We start from the raw sequence: 23,750 nt of genomic DNA, 5'->3' as shown, positions 1-23,750 counted from the left end.
CAGCCAGATTCACACTGAAAATTTGACCAGTTCCAGTAGTCAAGCATGAAAATGTGGCTGCCGTAAAAGTGGATTTAGCCACATAGTTCGGGACGGAGCAAAGATTTAAAATCAGTATTATAAGTACCACTGCTTACTCAGCAAGATGAATAGCATGTTCAAACTTCCCACACTTAAACAGAGCCTTTGGTTATGTCAGCCAGCATCTGCAGCAAAATGGTCTGTTGATGTTCCTTCTCCATTAGTTCTAGCTCTACCAATGGCTGGCCTGGCATTACAAGTTTTATCACTGGATTGCTGAGAAGTCATATTAAATTTTACACTTCACTTCACTTCTGAGCAGAGGCATAGGCAGGAGTTTAACTAGATGTTTAGGAGATTTTTTCTGGGTGTTTAACTGTTTGCTTCTTTGAATGTGCAGAGTAGCATGAAATGAGAGCTTCTGGGTATAGCCACTGTCCCTGAAGAATCTGAGAAGAGGAATGAAAGCCTTGCATTTTTTTCTATGCAGCCACACATTGTAGTCTGGAGCCAGTCTGACTGGTGTACCCATAATCTTGCAAGCAGTACCCTTCTCTTTTGACTTCAGCAGCACTTCACAAACTTTACAATTTAAATGCTTATTATAAAATGTCTTTGGTGAGTGATATAATTCAAGAGCTAATTGTATGAGCGTGGTCGATTATAATGAGGGATTTGCTTTTAAGTATGTAGTTGTTTTCCCCTGTATTAATGCTATGGGAGAGCCCCCTTAGCCTTAGATTGTTTTAACATGTCTGGTTCTCGAATCATTCTTCTGGTACCAAGCTTGTTCCTCTATTTAAGTAGTGTGCAAGGAAATCTATCCCCCTTCTTCTGATTAGCAGATTGTTATTGTTCTAGGATCACATTAATGTGATGAAGCTGATACAACCAAGAGTTACCGGATTCATGGGGAGTTTGTTTCCTTCAGGTCCTCCTTAAGCAGCCTAGCAAGGCTCCTTGAGAGTAGTAATACATTCAGTTTTCAGGTCCATATTTGAAGGGATCTCACCATGTGGTGTCTGATAGCAGAGATGGTCCATACAAGGACACAGTGGTACTCTGTTTTTCTCCAGACCGTATTCAGGCTAGTTTAATCCATATTGTTAGATTTTGGATACATCTTAATTCACCTAAACCGAAAGAATTAACACTGGGAAAAGATGTAGTGTTTTTGGAGGACTCCATGTTTCTTGAAGAAATTAACAGGCGTGACATTAACAAAGCTTATAGACAAATTGATTTATGGTTAAATGACAATTTTTTTAGAAGGAGTGATATCAGAAAATATGTATTGATTTTTTATACACAGAAACCAAACATAGGTAAGCTTTTCGGTGTTCCCAAAATATACAAAAATGAGTCGTGTCTGCCATTTTAACCTCTTGTATCAGCACCAGCTTCTAAGTTAGAGGCAGTATCTAAATTTGTTGACAGGGCATTGTTTACTTTAGTTAAACATATGCATCCTTTACTAGAAAGACTTTGATTTTGTAGAAAAAATTATGGAAACACAAGTGGAAGGTGTGAATTGGTTATTAACAGTGGATGTTCACTCACTGTACACAACAGCACATGATGATGGTTTGGAATGGACAGCTTTTATGTTAAACAAAAGTAACGATTATTTACTAGGCGGGGGAGGAAGCTTTTGATGGAATGTATTATGTTCTCTTTAATAATTTTTTCTCCTTTGGAGGGTGTTTCTTACCATCAAAGGTGGCAATGGGCGCCTAAATGGCCCCTAATTAAGCAAATCTAGTGATGGCATAGTGGGAAACTTGTATTTTACCCCACATTGGTGAATATAAATGTGTTTTCTTATTTTCTTTTTATTGATAATTTATTTTTCCTTTGGAAGGGGGGAACAACAGAACTGGAAGTATTTTTCAATGAATTGAATGTTAGTACTGAATTTTTAAAGTTTTCTGGTCATTACAACATGTCCACAATTAGGTTTTTGTATGTTGAAATTTATAAAGATGGAGAAAACTGACTATATATTGTTATTAATTGCAAAAATGTTTCTAGTAATACTTTAGTATGCATCCCACATACTTGAAGCAAAATATTATTAAGGGTCAGTTTGTAAGGTTAAGGTATTTAACTGCAGATGTTGAATGTCTGGACAGTTTTTCAAGAGCATTGCACCATAGATTTTTACATAGAGGGTAGCCAGACGGGTCTATATTACAAGATTGAAAAACCCTTTACACGAATACCTAATCATCGACCCCTATACCGTGAACCGCGAAAATCCCCAACGCACTAAACCGCGAAAAATAAAATATCGATCTATCATAGTCGGCCAACCCCACCACCCGCTATATAGTACCTACCCAAACAAAATAAACCACATACATACACTAACCAAACCCTACTTCTAACCTAAAGCAAAGCACCAAAACCCTACTTTAACCCTACACTAAACCCCATATACACAACTAACTATGCACTATCCTTAACCCCCCCAACCCTAAGGTCTGTAACTACTGCACACTTCCCCTACAGACATACACCCTAACAAAATAAATAATCCACATACATACATTTAACAAAACCCTACTTCCAACACTACACTAAACCCCACATACACAACTATCTGTGCACTGCCCTTAACCCCTCCCTAACCCTAAGGTCCCTAACTACTGCACACTTCCCCTACAGATATGCACCCAAACAAAATAAATTATATATATACATACACTTAAAAAAAAACCTTCATCTAACACTACACTAAATCTTACATACATTACCTATCTATGCACTTACCTTAACCCAAATCCTAACCCTAAAGTCCTATCTATCGCACACTTACCTTATGGAGCGCTACCGCAGACGGGCCAACCAAAACAAATCAACATTCTGGAATTCGCAGTTTTGGACGTTCGAGGTTCCTGTACTTCATGCAATACGAGTCAACATATTCGTGTAAATGGGTTTTCGATCTCGTAATAGTAACCCTAGCCAGACAACATTATTGTAAAGGTTAGAGAACAAGAAGTCATGAGTAAGGATAGAGTCCAGCACCACAGCTATCAAGATTGGTCTCTTTCTATGCCCCTGTTTTTTTTTCTTTGGATAGTGAAGCTGTTATGAAGGTAATACAAAACAACTGGAGTATACTGGGTACAAGTGAGGATGTCAGCAAGGTAGTGGGAGATGAACTCTTTGTTAAAAAAAAAAAAAAATGGTCAAAACATTAGATAATTGGAAAGAGGAGGAGAGAAGTGTGATTACAAGAAGAGGAGGACTTTTAGATGTTACAGTTGTTCTGTGCGTCTGTATGTCAGAAAGTCCATAATGTTATGTTGTCCATACCTCACCTTTGTTCTTGCTGTTTGGGTTTGGAGCCGATCCTCTGCTCCGACTCGGCCGTATTATACTCTAGCTCTAGAGCTTTTACTGGCTCGGGGCTAGACCCTATCCCAGCATGCCTAGTGGTAGTTACCCAGATCTCGTTTGCCGCTAGCAGCATTGAGATTGTGGATACTGGCTCAGGCTAAGTGTTTTTTTTTTCTATTTGTTATTCTTGTTGAAATAAATCTTATTTATCTCTTTAACTAGTTATTAATACCTGTCCTTTGTTCTTATACCTTCCCTATCCCGTCCGAGTGACTTGCGTTTGTTGGAGACTAACTGTTTTTCTCTCTGGCGCTTTTCCATCTTCTAGATCCGTTTAACTTAGAGGGTTCTTCGTTTTTTTTTTGCCTTCTTTAACTTTTAAGGAGTTGCCATTTATGTTAGAGGCTCTCCTTAGGTGGGGAGTTCGCCGTTTAGAGGCTCTCCCCCCTTTCTCTGCTTTCCTGTCTGTTTTTGAATAGTTATCTTGTCAGTAGTTTATAGCCTTACATAGTGCTGTTCTGTATTATGTCCAAAGATACTGCCAAGGAATCGAAACCTTCGAGTTACAAAAATTGTGACTCGTGCTGCCAAAAAATGTCCCTTACGGATGGGCACAAGAGTTGTGTATATTATTTAGGACCTGTTCACCTGCAGGATTCGTGTTCTATCTGCCATGCTTTTAGTTCACGTGTCCTGCAGGAGAGAAGAAACAAATTAATCTTAAGATATTTACTACTTTGACACTGCTATGGAGGGGACTTAGCAAACAAAAAAATCGGAAAAAAGTCAAGCCTTCATCCTATTCAGCTCCAAGTTCGGACTCGTCTAAAGAGAAGGGCAAGCTACAAGTTAGAAGGGTAAGCCACAAGCTAAGTCAGACCCCACTTTCGGTTCCAACAAGACACTTTCACCTACGGCTCCATCTGTATTTTTGGAGCCATTAAGGTCCCACAAGTGTTCCAGGTCTCCTGCCTTGGAACCGGTGCGGTCTGCTCCAGTCTCCATTATTACAATCTGTGGTGAGCAGTCACCAGTCTTCAACCCATTCCTCTCGGTCATCCAGGAGCCTCTCGGATGATGATGTGGAGAGGGTGGTAAAGATGCTTCTTAGGACACCAGCATTAGCCAGAATACTTTCGGGACCATCCAAGATGGAAATGGTTCTGACAGCCCAAGCAAAACCTGCCTCGATTCCTCCTCCGACTCCTCTGAGTTTGGAGCCAGAGTATATGGAAGTCGTAGTGGTGGAACCATTGGTTCCAGTAACCCCCTCCGGTCTTTCAGTTCCGACTACCGCTCCGATCTCCTCAATACCTCCTTTTATCGAGAAATCTGGGAGCCGATGCTCCCTCGTCGGCTCCGAGGGGGGAGCAGCATTGGACCCTTGTCCGACCCTACTCTCCCTCTCAGAGCTTCAGCACAGGACACCTCAGCTCCTATATCGACCTCAGAGCCATCACTCTCAGTTTGGAGGAAGTGTACTGCTTCTTCAGAGCTGGAGATTCTTTCGAGTCGAGACCGTGATGCCTTCGAGATGATGCGCATGCTGTCTACTGAGACAGCTGTAAGTGTAGGGAACTCATGCTCCAGGACGCCCCATTGGGTGATCCCACCTCTTCCGAAACCTCCCCTGAGCATCCCTCAGAGGAGTTCCCTCAGAAGACGACTTGCAAGAAGAAGCATGTGGACTCCCCTGAGTCCGTGACATCAGACACAGACTTGGATGACTCAAAAGGATCCCCATGGCCCCCCTCTGAAGATGTCTCCTTTTCAGACATTTTAGAAATCCTTAGACAGAGGGGTGACAGGAAGTCTCTTGCCCCTTCTGAAGACTAGTCCGTGTACCTGGATACATTTGGTTCCTGACCCTCAACCTCTTGGGTATCTCCTCCTTTTGACCCACTATTGCATGTAGTGAGTTGGAAGGCTTGGAACTCTCTAGACATGATGGACCCCGTTCCCCAGAGGCCCAGTAAATTCATTACAGCCCCTGAAGGCGGAGTCTTCTTATCTAAAGATGTTCCCGTTGATGCTGTGGTGGCAGCAGCCACCAAGAAGGAATTAGCGGAAATTCATATGTCCATCCGCCGAATAGAGTCTCGTATGATGGACAGGTACGGGAAGCGTATGTTTTCTTTAGCGACCTTTGCACTCAGGTCGCTTAACTATTTGTCCCACTTTACAATGCTTCAAAGAGATCTCCTCAAAGAGTTAGGGGATACCTTACAGGATCCTACAGATGCGGAAGTCTTGGACAAGGCGGCTTCTCAGCTTGCGACCTTAACTTCAGTGGTTAACTCCTCCATGCGGCTAATTTCATACGCAGCCGATGGGTTGTGCAGGGTGGTAGGTACAGAGGTAGCCTTACGCAGACACTCCTGGATGCACCTTTGTCATTTTGTGGAGCCCTTCAAGTCTTCCTTTACCAATGCCCCCTTTGATGCCTCGTCCTTTTTCGGGCTTCAGGTGAACGAGGCTCTTACCAGGTGTGAACAAGATGGCAAAACTCTCTCTGCCATGGGAGTACATTTTTCTGCTCCATCTAGGCCCTATCCTAAAGGCCAGAAGACCAGGAAAATGTGGTTCTGGAAATCTCTGGGAGCTTTGCCTGATACACATGGAGATTTTTTCCCCCAGGGGAAGAGGGAGAAATAACAATGGAAGATGCTGACCTCATGGTGGGGGGGGGGGTCCCCAGATTCAGGGAGACAGAGATATCTTCTCTGGTAGGCCCTTCCAGCGCTCCTGAAGGGAGGCCTGACTGTCTGACTCTGAAGACAGTCGTGGGGGAGATTATCTTTGTACCCAAAAGCCTGGCAGACAATCACAGAAGATACATGGGTACTATCGATAATATCCGGAGGTTACAATATCCCCTTCTCCCAACTTCCCCTGTCAAAAAGACAACACGCTATCCCAGATGTTCCACCCAATCTTTCTGATCAAGCAGACCTAGAGGTTCAAAGAAAGAGTCATCCAGGAAGTCTCCACAGACCAAATCGGATCCAGAACGTATTCAAGGTTCTTTTTAGTTCCAAAGAAAACAGGGGATTGGAAACCCATTTTGGGTCTCAACAGGCTGGACAAGTCATTCAAGAAAATAAAGTTCCAGATGGTAACACTGCAGTCCATTCTTCCCTTTCTGGGACAGGACAGTTGGATGTGCTCTATCGATCTCCAGGATGCATACTACCACATAAAAATGGACAGACTGTTAAGGAGATATCTACGCTTCTGGCTGGGAGCCAGTCACTATTAGTTCAGAGCTTTGCCCTTTGGTCTCACCACAGCCCCAGGGTGTTCACCAAATGCATGGCAGTAGTTGCGGCTCACCTGAGTCATCAAGGGTTCTGGGTGTTTCCATATCTAGATGTCTGGCTGCTTACTGCCATCACCAAGCATCAAGTAATCAGGGCAAGAGAAGTTACAATTCACTCTTGTTCTCAGCTTAGGATCACCATAAACTATGGAAAATCTGCCTTGTCAAAATATTACCTTTATAGGGGCAGATTTAGACACAAGGGCCATGATAGCAAAGCTGCCTCAAGAAAGAGTATTAACGATCTGTCACCAAGTTGTCATGCTGTTCACACAAAAGAGAATTCAAGCAAGATTTGTCCTCTAGGTCCTAGGTTCTATGGCAGTGGCAATCACTCTGGTCCCTATAGCTCGCTTCTATATGAAAATTTTACAGTTGCTTCTATTTGCACAATGGTCGTTCCAGGATTTACTCATGTCACATCAGATTCTGATCACGGAATCCTGCAGAAAGGATCTGGAGTGGTGGCTTCACTCCCCTATGGTGACAATAGGCAGGCCGTTTCTACCCCCCCAACCTGTAGCTACAGTGACCACGGACGCTTCCCAGATAGGGTGGGGGGGCATTATCTGGGACAGACTGTTCAAGGAACTTGGCAGGAACACGAGTACCACTTGCACATCTATTTCCAGGACTCTCTACCTACAGGGAATATAGCAATTCAGAAGGGCAATATGTTGGTAGTATGGTACATCAACAAACAGGGTGGAACCAGATCTTACCTCTTGTGTTGGGAGGCTCTACGACTTTGGCAATGGGCGATGTCTTCCCAACATTTCTGGTTGCAATGCACATCCCAGGGAAATCCAACGTGATAGCGGACAAGCTCAGTCAGGCTATACTGATGCCTCACGAGTGGTCCCTGAAACAAGAAGTTGCAGACTTGATTTTTCACAAATGGGGCCAGTCATGCTGCGATCTGTTTGCCACCCCCCTCAACAACAAATGCAGCAGCTACTTTGCCCTAGTCCCACCACCAGGACAGTCACCCAGGGACGCACTTGTTCACGATTGGCCCCCTGGACTGCTTTACGACTTTCCACCTTTTCCCATGATCCCCAAGGTTCTTCAGAAAGCACAGTTATTGGGTTGCAAGCTAATCTTCGTTGCCCTTTACTGGCCTCATCAGATATGGCTCCCATTCCTTTGGCCTCTCCTGCATGGGGAGCCTTGGATCCTGGACAAAGTGCCAGATCTTCTGATGTATCAGTCAGGGGCTCCCCATCCTTCCATTCAAACTAACAAGATCACAGCTTGGTTTCTCCACTTCTGGTCTTAGCCAGGCTTCCCGAGGTTTCTCCGGCAGTTCAACACATTTTGATTTCCTCCCATAAGCCCACTACTAGGGAACTTCATTCTAGTAAATGGATGAGGTTCTCTTGTTGGATAGACAAAAATCAGCTCGATCCCTTTACTGCTCCCATTTCTTGAATTTATTGCTGAAACCTTTGACCAAGGAGCAGCTGCAGCTACTATCCAAGTTCAGTTAGTTGCCATTTCTAATTTTCATATGGGAGAAATAGGGTCCAATATCATGTCCCATAGGATATGCAAGGCATTCCTAAGAGGTACTAGTCTCTTAAGACCTGCAATAAGAGACCCCCCCCCCCGGATCTAAATTTAGTTTTAGATGCTCTGATTCTTTCTCTCTTTGAACTATCTGCTTCTTGTCTGCTCAAATTTCTGATTTGGAAGACCCTTTTTTTGGTAGCAGTTGCCTCAGCTAGAAGAGTTTCAGAATTACAAGCCTTATCTATTCATCCCCCATACTTGATTTTCCATAAGGATCGAGGTTCTCTCAGAATCAACCCCTCATTCTTACCCCAGGTATGTTCTGACTACAGCTTGAATCATTCCATAGAGCTTCCTGTGTTCTTCCCCAGTCATGGCAGCAAGGCAGAGTATAAGCTCCATCAGTTGGATGTTCATAGACAGTTACGTTTCTATTTACACAGGACCAAGGACTTTAGAAAATCTGACCAATTATTCATATCCTTTGTGGACAATAAAAAATGTTGTGCAGTCTCAAAGGTGACTTTATTAAAGTAGCTTTTAGACACTATAAAACATGTCTACGAGTTGCGCAAACATAAACTTCCAGGGAAAATTAAAGGGCACTCAACAAGGGTCTTTGCTACCTCTATTGCCTTTCAAGTCAGACTGCCTTTGGATTCAATCTGTGCAGCAGCTACATGGGCTAATCCTCGTACCTTTATCACTCATTACAAAGTAGATGTGGCCTCCCGGAACAAGGCATCCTTTGGTTCCACGGTCCTGAAGAGTTTTTTTCCAGTGAGCCACCCAAGAATCAGGTGCTGGGGACGCTGTTCCAAACAGCAAGATTGAAGGCAAGATATGGACAACATAACATAAAGAAGTTATGTACTCAATGTAACGTTCCATGTTTGTTGTCCTTGATCTTGCCTTCCTTCTTGCATCCCACCCTCCTTCCCCCTTCCTGGAGGCTCTAGAAGAGTCCCTTGTTTTTATTGGTTATACTGGCTGGGTTTCCTTTATACCATACCTTATGGTTAGTCTCAGTCTACTTGGGTCTACTTCACGTTGTCAATATTGAGTCTGATATTTTCGGCACGACAATATCGAAAGTGAAGAACATCGTGCAAGTAAACAGAAATCTCCGTAAGTGGAGATTTCCGTTTACCTCAATGTATTGCGATCTCGGAGTTGGTATATTTAAGTAGGGGGGGTGTGCAGGGGGGCTTGCCCCCCTGCCTGCGCCATTTCATTTTTTTATTAGTTTTTTTTTTTTACGTTATTCTATGTTTTACTTAATCGATCAATAAAGTTTGACCTTTATTGATTCGATTAAGTAAACTTTCGATAACGTGATATAGACACAGTCTACTTCTATTACTCTTGTGGAGGGGTTACACCTTTATATGCAGGTGTCACCTGATATGTAGAGTAGAGTATATCTCTGGTTTGTTTGTATGGTCTAGTTCTAGGATATAATCACAAACAAGATCTGGGTAACTACTGCTAGGCATGCTGGGATAGGGTCTAGCCTCAAGCCAGTAAAAGCTCTCGAGCTTTAGTATACGTCTGAGTCGGAGTCTAGGATCGGCTCTGAATCCAAACAGCAAGAAGGAAAGCGAGATCAAGGACAACAAACATGGAAAATTATGGTGAGTACATAACTTCTTTTTTATAGGCATTAGAATTGACAAAATTTATTCAACACCAGCTTTTGTATTTCTTCTTCAAAGTTTGTAGTTTGTTTAGCCAAGTGCTCTATTTGTAAGTCATTTTACATTGGGAAAACCAATAGGGAATTTAGGAAACGTATATGAACATCAGTATGCAGTCAAGACAAAGAATATGGATAACTCTTTAGGCAAACATTCAACTGAATGTAAGAATTTCAGAAATTTTGTTTTTTCATTATTGATTATGTTCCTAGTGTTTTCAATGGTGACGGCGGTGAGTTGGAATACAAGGAATTAAAATGACAGATTTTTGCTTATAACACACCCTTGTTTAACAGTAATTTACATTACAAGGTGATTCTTAACAAAAAGCAGAGTGTAAATAAATGTAAATAGACAAATTCATAGTTTTTTCACGTTTTAAATGCATTAAGTTTGTTTTACCAGTTGTTTGAATTGTTTTTGGATTGAGTTTATGTGCATTTTTTAATGACTTGTTTAGAGGTCATGTGACTTAGGACTGCGTTCATTTCAGAGTATTTAAGTAATTAGTATTATTAAGTTCAATTGTTCTGTTGAAGACCCTACAGGTGAAAAGTGCATAACCATTAAAGGATTTTAGTATTCAACATCCTTTCCCAGTGGTGTTTTTTTTTTTCAGTATTACCGTTCCGCTCTAGAGATTCAGATAGGTTCTTTTTCATTCTTCATTCAGTACTTTTTAATTCACAAAAAGGCACTCACTTTTTGAATGGGACAGAGCTCAGAGAGACAGTCTCTGTACATTCTGAAGCACACCCCTTATTCAAAACGAGTACTGCGTCTCAGTGACTGTGATAGGCAGAGACTTTGGGGGACTTTGTGTGATACAGATGTCTCAGAAGAGGTGCCAGCAGTGATTTCCAAAAGAAATTCAAGAGAACTTCCATCAGGATTGTCTCCACAGCTGTCGTAAGATGAGACTCCTGTTCCATTTTCAGCTGTATATACCGTGACATGGCTTTGTTTGCCTTTATCTCTAAAATATTTGAGAGATGGAAAGTGATTGAGAAACCTGGCATGATATAGTGACAGTTCGTGAACGGATGATCCTAATGGTGATAACAATGGTAAAATAACACTGCTGAAATATTAAAATGTTTTATGTCATTAGTGAAAGAGTTCATCATTAAGTTTATTTGTTTAGTTTTTGCCTTAGAATCTAGCATATTGTGATGCTTTGGAAGAAAAGGTGATGTATATCTCTTCAGAGAATTTATAATTATACAGTATTTAGATTGCCAGTATTCAGGTCCTGGTCTGGTTTCCTGTATACTGTTGTGCAGTCTGAATAGTAAAGCTTGAAGAGATGTCAGTATATAGCAATAACCCACGCCTGGGTGTGGGTAATGCTGGATTTACCCACGGTTGGCGTGGTTTGGTCCCGAGGCGCCAAGGGACCAAACAAAGCCAACCGTGGTAAATCCAGCATTACCACACCCAGAAGTGGTTATTGTTATATTAATGACATTATTTAAGAAAAGAAATAATTACTTTTCTTAAATAATGGCATTGTATAATGCCTCTTTACTGCCCTTCCGCAGCTGTCTGGTATTCTGTGGCAGTTCTGATGTACTGCGCATGCCCACGCAGTACATCAGAGCTGTGGGCAAAAGCAAAGGAGAATGCAAGATCTCCGTTGCTTTTTGTACTGTTTCGCTATGTTAAATGGGTTTAACATAGCGAGACAGCTTTAAAATAAGCAACGGAAATCTCCGTTGCTTATTGTAAAGCTGTCTTGCTATGTTAAACCCATTTAACATAGCGAAACAGTAAAAAGCAATGGAGATCTTGCGATCTCCGTTGCTTTTTTTAAAAAAAAACTGTCTCGCTATGTTAAACGGGTTTAACATAGCGAGACAGCTTTAAAATAAGCAACGGATATCTCAGTTGCTTATTTTAAAGCTGTCTCGCTATGTTAAACCCATTTAATATAGCGAGACAGCTTTAAAAAAAAAAGCTCCGTTGCTTTTTACACACTGTGTCGCTATGTTAAAGGAGTTTAACATAGCGAGACAGCTTTAAAAAAAGCAACGGAGATCTCGGTTGCTTTTTTTAAACCTGTGTCGCTATGTTAAACTCTTTTAACATAGCGAGACAGTGTTTTATACTAACGGAAAAAGTCCGGGCGACCGGACCTTTTTCCATTAGTATATTGAGGGATTTACAACGGGCACGCTGGTCAGGCTGGCAAATCAGCGTGCATGTTTTAGGGGAGGAATTGTATAATAACAGTTTGTGTCCGTCTCTGTTATTTGATTAATGTCAAACCTATGTGTTGTATAGATCAGCTTCTCAATTCTGGGAGCTTAGAATACAATGCTTGATAGTTTGCATATATTTACGCATTTCCTGCAGGAAGGATTCTTGCAGTGAACATAATAAATCACAAATGTGCAAATACAGGGTCACTGCTGCAGGGTAGGGTGTGTCCTTCCTTCTCTCTGTCATGCATTGATTTATGGGAATGGTGATCTTTGTATATAACCTGTTCTTTACTAAATACTTGCTTTGTTATTATTGTACGTGTTCAGTTTGTGGATTATTTTACAAAATGTGTTTTTTTCACCCTTTCTAATGTATGCTACTATTGGTCACTTAGAATTTAAGATTTGTTGTTCACATTCTTAGGGCTTTAAATATTTTGGATGGTAGTTTCTGTAAGATTAGGTGTTTTGCCCCTTAGTGGCCTTTTCCTCAAGTGTTTATTGATAAGGTACTGTATTTTCCTCATCATGTGAGGCTACATTAAAGAAGAATGTGGACCATGCAAGGCACTTTCCTTTATAGTTGGGCTTTCCATCTTGGCCTCAGCTCAAGACTGCATCCTCACATCCTTAGGGACATTCTGCTGTTGAAATAGTATAAGACTAGCAACTCAGCTCCACCTTAAATACAATCCCATACATTTATATATCTCCTGCAGCAGTGATCTATTCAAGCTTCTACTGTTAATGGTGAGTATACACACAGTTGTACTTTAGGTGTCTTGGTAGATGAGATTTCCTTAAAGGTAATTTGTTATGGTAAGCTAAAAATGTTGTTTATTTAGCATGTCTAATTATTTGTTTACTAAAATTCCCATGTCTCATTTCCTTCAGGCTATTCTACCAGAAGTTCCAAAATTGCAACACATTGTTGTCGTAGACGATAAGCCAGCGGTTTCATCTGGATACCCTTCTAACATTACAGTTCACACTATGGCAGCTGTTCAAGCCTTGGGATTCAGTACAGAAATCAGTAAGCTGTACTTCATTAAATGATGGTTGCTGCTTCCTTGTTTCTTGCTAACAATAATGATTTACTTGTGTTATTATTCATATATCTAACATACATGCTTTGTGAAGCTAGCTGTACTTGTGCAGAAAGCGTGAAAATCATTGGACAGTGTTATTATAGTGTATGAAAGCTGTTCTTATTTTGAGCACCCACATTTGGAATAAGATTGTTTCTGATGGCAGACATCAGCCTTCCGGGTATATCAAGTTACTCATTTACTTTTACGTCTTCCCAGATGACCCCCTCCCCCATCCCCTTTCTACTTTAGTGTCTTTGCTTCAGGTCCTTTCCTCTTTCACTTGCTTATAATCTTCTCCATCAGTTTTATACCCCTTCATTTCTATGTGTTTATTAGTTGTTTAACATCACTTTGTAAGCTGACATGTATTAGGCCATTCTCCCTTCTCCCTTCTTGCTTTCTTCTTCTTCCTCCTTTTGTCACCTTCCTGTATAGCAGTGGTTTTGCATATTGTGCTTACTTTACATTCAAGATTTTTTCCAAAATGACATTGAAAAGAGCCAGCTGTAATACTGATGAATATGGTATGTCACTTTTAAACGTTCCTTTTTATTGATGAGGGCTCACATTTACCATTTGTGCACTCATTTGTCCAGTGTTTTGTGGCTACTTTATTTTTTTAATTTTTTCTCTTTGGTTGGCATCGAATAAACTGTTTGAACTTTTGCTCATCTTGGTCTTGGGCCCTTATCTGGTTTCTCCAAGCGAACCTTTTGCTTTTGTTTTTTGTTTGATATTGTTCGCTTTCATCTCCTTTGCGGGGTTTTGTGGCTACTTCTAGAACCCTTTCCAGGGCTGTCTTATTATTCATTAACATTTTGTGTGGTACTACTTCATTTGTCTTGCTGAAGGCCAAATAAGTTACTTCTGTATTATATATTTGCTTGATATCAGAAAGAGTCAATACAGCTGTCTAGTTAGACTAGTCTAGTTGGACTTTTTAAGTGTACTTAATGTAACTTTCTGTTGCCCTATCATTCTTACCTTACCCTTTCTTTTCCTGTTCTTGAATGTGGATTCCCTCTCCACCATACATTCTGGTGGTCAGTTCTTTGAGTCTACTGCCCTGTCCGTGAGGAAATACTTTGCAGAGATTCAGGGATTAGTTGGTTCTTACAGGATGCTGCCTGTGATTCCTTCTTGCCCCTCTGTTCTTACTGTTTAGGGTGACATTTTCTCATCTGTCTGATTTGGTATTGTGTACCAAATCATACCTCCCGAGTGTCTTTTGGATTGAAATGCCTAAGAGTTATAACCACTCTGGTCTGTGGTCACAACTCACCCCCTTAATTGCATTTATCTTCCAAGCACTTTTCGTCTGCATTCCATCCAGCAGCCCAATGTCCTTCTAAGCATGATGAATTTTTGAGTGCACTGGAAGAGGAAGAAGACTGGGATGAGCAGCCTGACTGAGATGGAAAAGGAAGGTTATTTATGTGCTCACTGGCTGAGAATGATAGCCTGAGAGAGAATATATGTCAGCATAACTGTTTGGAATAGGCATTTTAACTTTTGTAACATAAGTTATTTTGACCGTATAAATATAGAACAATTTGAAGAATAAATGTTTGTAACTACTGGTGTAAGCTGAGGATGTGTGCTTTGTTGACCATTTTGGTTAAGTAAGATTGAAGGGAGTGGGGTTGGCTAAGTGGTTGAGCTCTTTTCCTCACAGATACAAGGTGCTATCAGAACTTTATTATATAGCTAAAAGGTAATATTTATAGGATCATGGGAAGTTACTAGGCTATTGGCTGAGAGGCCCTTACAAGCCTAGTCAAGAATTTAGCCCATGTACGACAAGTCAGCACCCTGACACAGGTGGAATTCCTGGGGTGTATTTTCTGTTCCCCATCCAGTTATGCAGGTTGCGTTTAAAAAGGGTTCATGAGGTACTCTGCTCGACATGGAGAGGGAGTTTATTCCACAGAAGGAGGAGTCTCTGGGATACAAATCTGTCCCTCCAACAAGTCCTGTTGATGTCACAGACCAGGTTGAAGTCGCGTGTGTGGGTTACTTGAGTGGAGCTCAACTTGCGGATATGCAGCAGTCCAGTCAAGGCGGGATTGCTTTGTGTGCCGGACATACGTCAACTCTGAGGAATCTGTATGAGACTGAGTAGAGTGACAGGGCTTTTAGCCTATCTGTGTAGGGTAGATGTTTGAGGCCCTGGGTTCTCCTGGTGTGGAGCCTCTGTGGTCTCTCCAGCTGCTGCATGTGCTTTGTGAAGTACATGCCAAAAGGGGCATTGTACTCACTAATGGGCCTTATGAAGGAAGCATACAGGGATGTTATTACCTCCTTGTCCCTGGATGAGATACCCTTACTAATGAGGTGGGCCATTTAGAAAGCTTTCTGTACAGTGGAGACAATATGGTGGTCAAAAGTCATTTTGCTATCAATCTGGATGCTTAAGTCCCTCATGACTGATTGCTTGCTTAGTACATTGTTATTAATGTGATAATTAGTGGGGATGACATTTTCCGCAAAGGAGATAATGATGCATTTCTTGGCATTCATTTTGAGGCCATGCTTCTGGCACCAGTCATTAGTTTGGGTACGGTCCTCTTGGAGGATGTTCACATCACTAGGGGAATTCAAGACACCACCCAACTTGCAGTCATCTGCAAACTTGGTCAACCACAGACCACTGGTTTTGGCTTGCACCTCAGAAAAGTATATTCCAAACAGGAGAGGCCCCAAGACTGATTCTTGGGGTACACCGCTCATTACAGATCTACTCCTAGAGGTGGCTTCCCCTACTTTGACTGGTTCTATCAGTGAGCCAGTTAGCTACTTATCTGGTAACATACAGGTCGATGCCTAGCTGGGAGAGTTTGTCTATTATGCTTGAGTGGGGATAGTGTCAAATGCTTTGGCTAGGTCAAGGTAGGTGGTGTGCAGTGTCTTCCTCTCGTCCATGGCTTTGGTGACTGTTAAAAAGAAGTCAGCCAAATTTAACAGTCATAATCTCCCTTTGACGAAATCAGACTGTGTGGGGTCAAGCGTTTGGAGGTTGCCAATGTTCTTGTTTATAAGGTCCAAGATAATGCATTCCATGGCCTTGCAGATCAGGCTAGTTAGGCTGATGGGCCTGTAATTGCCTGGGTCAGTGGACGCTCCACCTATGTGTACAGGGACGACAGTGGCTGTCTTCCATTTAGCTGGGATGAAGCTGGTGCTCAGGCTTTGGTTGAATAGGGTGTCTAATGGAGCTGAAAGCTCATGCCTGAGTTCATGTGGGATACAGCCAGGGATGTCATCGGGTCCCATGGAGACTGTATGTTTTGCCTTTGAGAGAGCATTAAGGACCTGCTCCCTGGTGATGAGGGGAGGGGGGCAGGTGCTGGGGATGTCCTGGTTTACTGGTGGGGGGGATAGGAGAGTGAAGTTTTCACGGAACCTGTCTGCCAGCAGGTTGGCTATATCTGTGGTGTTTGTGTATGTGATATTGCAAATTTGGATGTTGCCTTTGAGATTGCGGACATATGTGAAGAAGGCCTTTTGATTGTCCTTGGTGGATGTGGCCATTTTGGACACAAAGCTATCCTTAGAGGATTTCACCAGTGACCTTATTTGCTTATTTAGACAAAGGAGAGATTGCTTCTAACTTGGCACCTGCTCCTCCTTGGCCTTGGACAGCAATTTTTGCTGTCCACCAGGCATGTTTACTCTTCCTTGAGGAAGATGAGTTGGTCCTGTCAGGTATTGCTGAGTCCATACAGCTATGTAGGTGCTCATATAGTTTTTTGGTGTAAGCTTGGACATTAGTACTAGTTCCAACTGATTCCAGTTACTGTCTGTAATGCCACATCATTTGCATACATAACTTTGTTGAGCTGTCCCCTCTGACCTGTTTGTTAATGTAGTCCATCACCAGTATGAACAGCAGTGGCTCAGAGCTGAACTCTGGTGCACATAAACTCCCACTGGGAACTCCTCTGTGAGACCGAACACTTTTCATACTTGCATCATTGGGTCCTTGGTGCATAATCTGCAGTAATTCTACCAAAGCTTCAGAAACTTTGAACCACCACAGTACTGCCCAAATCAGTTTTCTTGGGACCCTGTCACATGCTTTCTTCAAGTCTAGGAAAGCCCAGTTGGACTCTTGGCTCATCTCTAGCTTCTTCTCAGTTGTCTGTCTCCCTACAAACATTGGGTCAGTTGTGCTGCATCCTGATCTGAATCCAAACTACTTATCTCGCATCTTGCTTTCTACTACTCTGAGTATCCATTTATGAATTATCCTCTCCAGAACTTTCATATAGTGTGACACCTCTGTAATGCCCACAGTTGTGGATGCCCCCTTTGTTCTTGTACACTGGCACGGGTTTGCTTATTTTCCATTTGGGATATGCCTTTCTCTCCACACTGCTATGAGCACCCTCATGAGTCATTTCTCCCATATCTCATCCAGCATCTCTTGATCATATCTGCTGTGATCTCATCTGAGCCTGCTGCTTTCCCTGACTTCATTTTCCTTATGGCTATTCTTAATTCCTGTAGGGTGGACTCCTCGTTTTCTCTTTCATCATAGGCTGTGTCTGGGGCAATACAGCTTCTGTGGGGTTTTCTTCATTCAGAAGCTGATGGAAGTACTTCTTCCATTTGCCTTTGATGTCCTGTGGACTGGTGAGCAGGTTGTTGCTGGCAGCCTTTAAGAAGGTTGTCTATCTTCTGTATCTTTCTGTCTTTGACTTGTAACCTGATATAGTTTCTTTGTGCCACCTACTAAGTCACTTTCCAGAAGCTGGTAGATTGCCTTTGATGCCCTTTTCTTTGCTATTGCAACTCCTTTCTTTGTTTGTTAGCCAACCAGTATTCCTTTCTAGAGTGATCCTTATTTTCTGTCTCCCACTTTTTCCTGCACTCCTTCTTTCTTTTGGTGACTTCCTTTACTTTTGCATTCCACCGTCAGCTTTCCTTATGTATCTTATTTCCATACCTGGCTCCACCACATATCTGTTCTTTAGTCCTCATACATGTTGTTTTGAGGTGCTGCCATTCTTCTTCAGCTCCATCTATTTCCTCCTCTTCTTGGGTTGCTAGAGCCATGAGTAGTTCCATGAACTGTTTTGCTTTCTCTCCAATCAACTTCCAGGTCTTCAGCCTGGTCAATGTTAACCTTAGAGCCTTCAGTGACCATTGCTTGCAGCTGATTGTGACAACCAGTGATTTATGCCGTGGACTGACTGTTTCACTGGGGATGATTTTGCAATCACTGATTCTACAGAATGCTCTTTCCTTACTAGGAGGAAGTCTACCTTTATTGCTTGTTAGCCACTCTTGTATGCAGCTATCTCTTTTTCTGAACCGTGTGTTGGCTACTTTCAAGCCATTTGCCAGATAGAAGTCTAGAGTGACCTCTCCTTTATTCCTGGTGCCCCACCCATGTGGACTCAGCCAGTCCTCATATCCTGTTCTGTCTGCCTCAATATGTGCATTCAAGTCACCCATTATCAAAACCAATTCATGTTGTCCTACTCTACCTAGTAGGTCCTGCAACTGCTGTATGAATACACTCTTTTCCTCACTATCACAACCCTGCTGTGGGGCATAAGCAGAAATTATGAGTACTTCCCTATCATTAGGCAAGACTCTGATTGCCATGAGTCTGTTTTTTATTCTGATGATATCCCTTACGGTCTTCTGAAGCCTGTCTCACCACAATTCTTATCCCATTTCTAGCCTCCTGAGTAGTAGACTCGGGATCCCAAGCCAAGTCTTTTTACTGCATTGCCCTTCCATCTTGTCTCTTGGATACATAGAATGTCCAGCCTCCTCTGCATCATCATGTCATCCACTTCCAAGCTGTGTCCTGTCAGTGAACCTACATTGAGTGTAGCAAGCTTCAGTAGCTCAGCAGAGCTATTCCACTGGACACTGGTGGGCCAGTAGCTTACTGACCCAGGGCTGTTGGGCTTTATGGTGGGCACACACTGGCCAGTAGGGGCACATGCATCTCCCACCGTTAGCCTGGGTCCCTGGCAAAAATGGGAGTAGCCTGGGTCCTTAACCCATTTATCACTGATAATTACCCGTGCCCATTTGGCAACATTAGTCAACATGACTGAATCACCTAGAGCCATATTTTACACCATCAAGTGGCTAGCCCTGCCACAGCGCTCAGTATTGAGGATACTGCACACCACAGTAGATGCTTAAAGAGGTTGGCCTGTACAACATTTCCCCCTGTAGGGCACCATTTAGAGTCTATGCTGATGCCCACAGCTGCATTCATTGCCAGCATGTTTTTTGGAGGTGGGAAGAATATGCAAAGTCCAAACAGGCATTGGCTGGAGATCCTTTGTTGATCAGGTTAGTCCCACTAGGCTCATAGTCCTTATTTGGGGAGCCTGAAGGTGGTATTTATACTTCTAGGGAAAATTGTTCCAGACATTGGGGAACTTACCCTACTCTTTCTAAATAGGTTCCATAGGATGTTTTCCGTCCATCTAAGCTACCACTAACTCAAGCAGCTGTGGCATCAGTTTAACATCTCATCTGAAAGACGGCACACTCAAGAGTGCAGCACCATAGTGTCAGCAGTCGATCTACCTAGTGTGGGAATAGAACCCATAGCCTTCTGTACCAAAGGCCATACACACACACACACAGTCGATGATAGCTTGTGATGATAATAAGAACCGTCAGTGAAACAACCTACTATCTCCACTATGAGTAAATTTTCAGAAAACACACACACACTTCTGGGACTGGAGTTCCATTCTCGGTACTGACAAGATTAAGACTGGTAGTACTTAAAAGCAAACTCAATTGACTACTTTCTAGGCTACAAAATACATTCATTTTTACTGACTATTCTTTGCTTCTCAGACCCTTTTCCAGATCTCTCTAGCTGTTCTCACAGTTGCTTAAGAAATCTTCCCAGGCTAGTGTGTATGTAAAGTGCTTTCTCCTATTTGTTAAGCAGTTATTGATTGCTGTCTGTGTTACATTCTCATCTTCTTCCATCCATAAACTCAGTCAGTGCAACATATATTGCCCATGTCTACGTAGGTGTGAGCCGAACACCTTCTCTTTCAAATGTAGCTTCTAGGTCAAGCTTCTTCTCAGTGGATTCCTTCAGGTCCTGTTCCCTGCCCAGACAGTGATTGAGCCCTCAATGCTGGAGAATAAACAGGAAAAATGTTTTGAGACTTACTGTGCTATCTTTTTTGGGGTTTCAATCTTTAACTTCAAATTTCTCAACACCAGTATTGCTGTCAGCTCTGAGGCTGCTGATGTCAAGTGACAGAAGAACAGGAGACCCTTTAACACTGACATCTGGGGTCAGTATTTCAGCAGTCACATCAAGGCCCTTAGTTTTATCAGTATTTTTCTGGACTTTGGCAGTCAAGGTCAAGATCAGTCATACCTTTTGAGCCTTCAGTGTTGATCTAACTGACTAGTCAGGAGTCATTGTTAGTGCCACCTTCAATAATGCCGACTTTTCTCTTTTCACCCCACCAGCAACATGGACCTTGACTGCAGCCTTTGCCTTGGGAGCACATATGACTGCCTTGAAAGCCATCCTCTCCCCTTGCTATTCAGGTACCTGCAACTAGGGACCTATTCCCATAGTCAAAAGCTCATCTCGGCATACGTTTTATTTTTCTGCTTCAGATTCATCCCCTCTGAGGATGGCTTGGAAGGCGAAGTGTAAGCAGAAATACTTGGACTCACCTCTCTATGTTAGTTACACTGAATGCAAATGTGGATGACAGACTGCGCCCCAAGCATCATTATCCAATTCTTAAGATGATACATGCCAAGATGGGCTGGACCCTGTGTGTACCCTCTTTTCATCTAAGCCCATATTGGAGGATACCGTTCAGATGTTCATTGTATTTCACTGTTGCAGTCATTACAATTGGGTTATGCTGCTGGCAGGCTACCCGCAGTCGGCCTGAATTCCAAAGTCTAGGTCCGGCGTCAGTTGCTATTGCCTCCTCCCTGACGTCAGTGTGTCAGAGGTATAAAAGATGCAGCCGACGCCATTTTCTTCAGTCTTTCTTGCCGCGCGGTGCCCAAAGCAAAAGCAGTTCGCAAGTGCCGGTCGGCCGACTCCTGAGATTTTCGAGTTTGAATTTCAGATCCGAAGTCTTCATTTAAAGCTAAGTACCCCATTGGGGAAACTTTCTTCTTGCTTCAGACCGATGTCAGAAAAAGTTAATAATTGTATTTCTCGTGGGAAGCAAATACCTCATAAGGATTTTCATTCTTACTGTATTCCTTGCCTAGGCCCTGACCACGATGTTGCTAGTTGTCGGTTTTGTGCTAGATTTAACCAATGCACTATTAAGCGTCGGTACGATTTTGCATTTCATTACTTTGGCAGACGATTTAATTATATAATGCCGTCGGAACAGCTGACTACTGGAGTTTACAAAAAACGCAAAGAAAATGAAAAGGACAGGCATCCGAGGTCCAAAACCGACGACGAGGCTTCTTCGAGGCCAGTCGCCGGTTTGCCAGTTCTCAGTGAGGCGCTTTCGCAGCCCCTGACAACCGCTACTTTAGAGCCGCAGGCCGATACCGACTCAAGTATTGGACCTTCGGAAACCATTCCCTCAGATGGGTCTGAGCAGGCATCGGCTTCTGAGGGCGTTTTCAGGCCTACACAATTATATGTTAAAACGACTTCAGCTTCAAAGGCAAAGACTAAAGCAGCTTTAAAGACAAATAAACATGTACAACAGCCCCAAGGACAGGCCTCCATGCCTAAAAAACAGATGCTCAAAATGGCTGAAAACCTGATTACTTTGATCAGGGGTTCTCATCCCCCTCCTGACAAGAGGCCTAGGCAAGAGTTAGAATATGAATCTTCAGATCAGGTTTCCATTTCATCTGATTCCTCTTCTGATCAGCAGTACTCTCTTCCTCCTTATTAGGATTCTGATGCTGAAGAATCTATCCCCTCAGCTTCTCCACCTGAGGATTATTCTTTTGGCGAAACACTGCATACCATGAGGGAGCATTTCCACTGGGAGAGCCAAGATTACTCAGAATCTAAGAAAAGGCTCAGAAACTTTCTTTTACTGCCGCAGCACAGGCCCCTTGCTATTCCACCTGTGCTAGACATTGTAGATGATGTATTTTCAAAGTCCAGTCTGACTCCTGACTCCTTACCTCCAGCTCCTGTTAAGCCAGACAGATACTACAGGGTTCCAGACTCCCACACATTTCTTTTTAAAAACACTGCTGCTGACCCAGAAACTATCTCTCAGTGTCCCAAGGGTGTCAAGGCTTCCACTGCAAAAAACCCTACCCCCTCTGACAGAGATATCAGGGCACTGGACAGATGGGGAAAAAGATTTACACTTCTGCTACCTTGGCTATAAGGGCTTTAAATTGTCAGATGTTCTTCATTCCACATTGCTGCAGTCCTAACTATTGGGTAGTCCGCTGTCCAGTCGGCCCGAATACCAAAGTATATGGCTGACGTCGGTCAGGGCGCATTAGACTGACGTCAGTACATCAGGGTACTAATGCGCATGACCGACGTCATATCCTCAGTCTTTTTTGCCGCATGGTCCGATGCAGAAGCAATTTTGCGAGTGCAGGTTGGCGTTCTGAAAGTTTCTGAAGCCAGAGTTTCAGACCGAATCAAAGTTGGCTAAGTACCCGTTGGGAATATTTTGGTTTTTCTTGCCTCAGTATTTAACCGGATGTCAAAAAAGTGAATAACTGTATTTCTTGTGGGAAACAGATACCTCATAGGGATTACCATACTTTGTGTATACCTTGTTTAGGGCCTGAGCATGACGTTGTTGGATGCCGCTCTTGTGCTAGATTTAACAAACGCACTATTAAGAGAAGGTTAGACTGTGCCAGGTTAGTGTTTGGGAAGCGTTGTAATTATAAAATGCCGTCGGATGCTCCGGCGCTTCGGCTAAAAAGCGCAAGGACAAAACAGCAAAGCCTAGAGTGGAAGAACCGACAGTCCCAGACGTCGGTTCTTTAGAGGGCTCAGTGGAGCCGGAGGTTTTGCCAGGTGTTTCTTTGGAGTCTCAGGAGAGACTTTACTGTTACAGGATGTATCCTCTCAGGAAGTAGGCCAGGCTGAGACGGCTTCTCCGGTGGCTGTTCTTCCCTCTCTTCCTAAGGTGGTCAGAGCCTCCCCTTCTGTTTCCAAGGCTTCTTTGAGGGCAGGCCCAGTTTTGCTTCAGTGGGGGTCTCTCCTAGTGCTTCAGGGTCTTTGCCTAAGAAACATATGCTTAAAATGGCAGAGGATTTGATTACTATGATTAGGGGTTCTATGCCCCCTCCTGATAAGAGGCCTAGGGTGGAACCTGAGTTTGAGAGTTTTGAGCAATGCTTGGAGGCTTCTGAGTCTTGCTGAAGACTTGCAGGAGTTCCCTCCTTATTCTGATTCTGATGTGGATGATTCTACTCCTTCAGCTTCCCTCCTGAGGATTTTTCATTTTCAGAGACTCTGCATTCCATGAGGGAGCATTTTAAATGGGAAGGTCAAGATTTCTCTGATTCCAGGAAAAGGCTTAGGGAATTCTTGTTTTTACCCCAGCATAGGCCTTTAGCTATACCTCCTGTTTTG

At 42.9% G+C, this 23,750-nt stretch overlaps 1 protein-coding gene across 2 annotated transcripts in view; it reads left to right on the top strand.

Annotated features, from left to right (window-relative positions):
* Window positions 1-23,750, top strand: part of ACSL3 (acyl-CoA synthetase long chain family member 3) — a 943,201-nt gene that overhangs the window by 536,467 nt on the left and 382,984 nt on the right. For both annotated transcript variants that reach the window (XM_044070290.1, XM_044070288.1), the window contains exon 6: window positions 12,993-13,131. In XM_044070290.1, the coding sequence (XP_043926225.1) occupies window positions 12,993-13,131 (139 nt within the window). The remainder of the gene's footprint in view (window positions 1-12,992; window positions 13,132-23,750) is intronic.

The sequence above is a fragment of the Protopterus annectens genome, chromosome 4.part1 (assembly GCF_019279795.1).
Source record: "Protopterus annectens isolate FY-2018-M chromosome 4.part1, PAN1.0, whole genome shotgun sequence".
Lineage (NCBI taxonomy): Eukaryota > Metazoa > Chordata > Ceratodontiformes > Protopteridae > Protopterus > Protopterus annectens.
The sequence above is the reverse complement of the archived record's forward strand: the minus strand, read 5'-3'. Positions and strand labels throughout refer to the sequence as shown.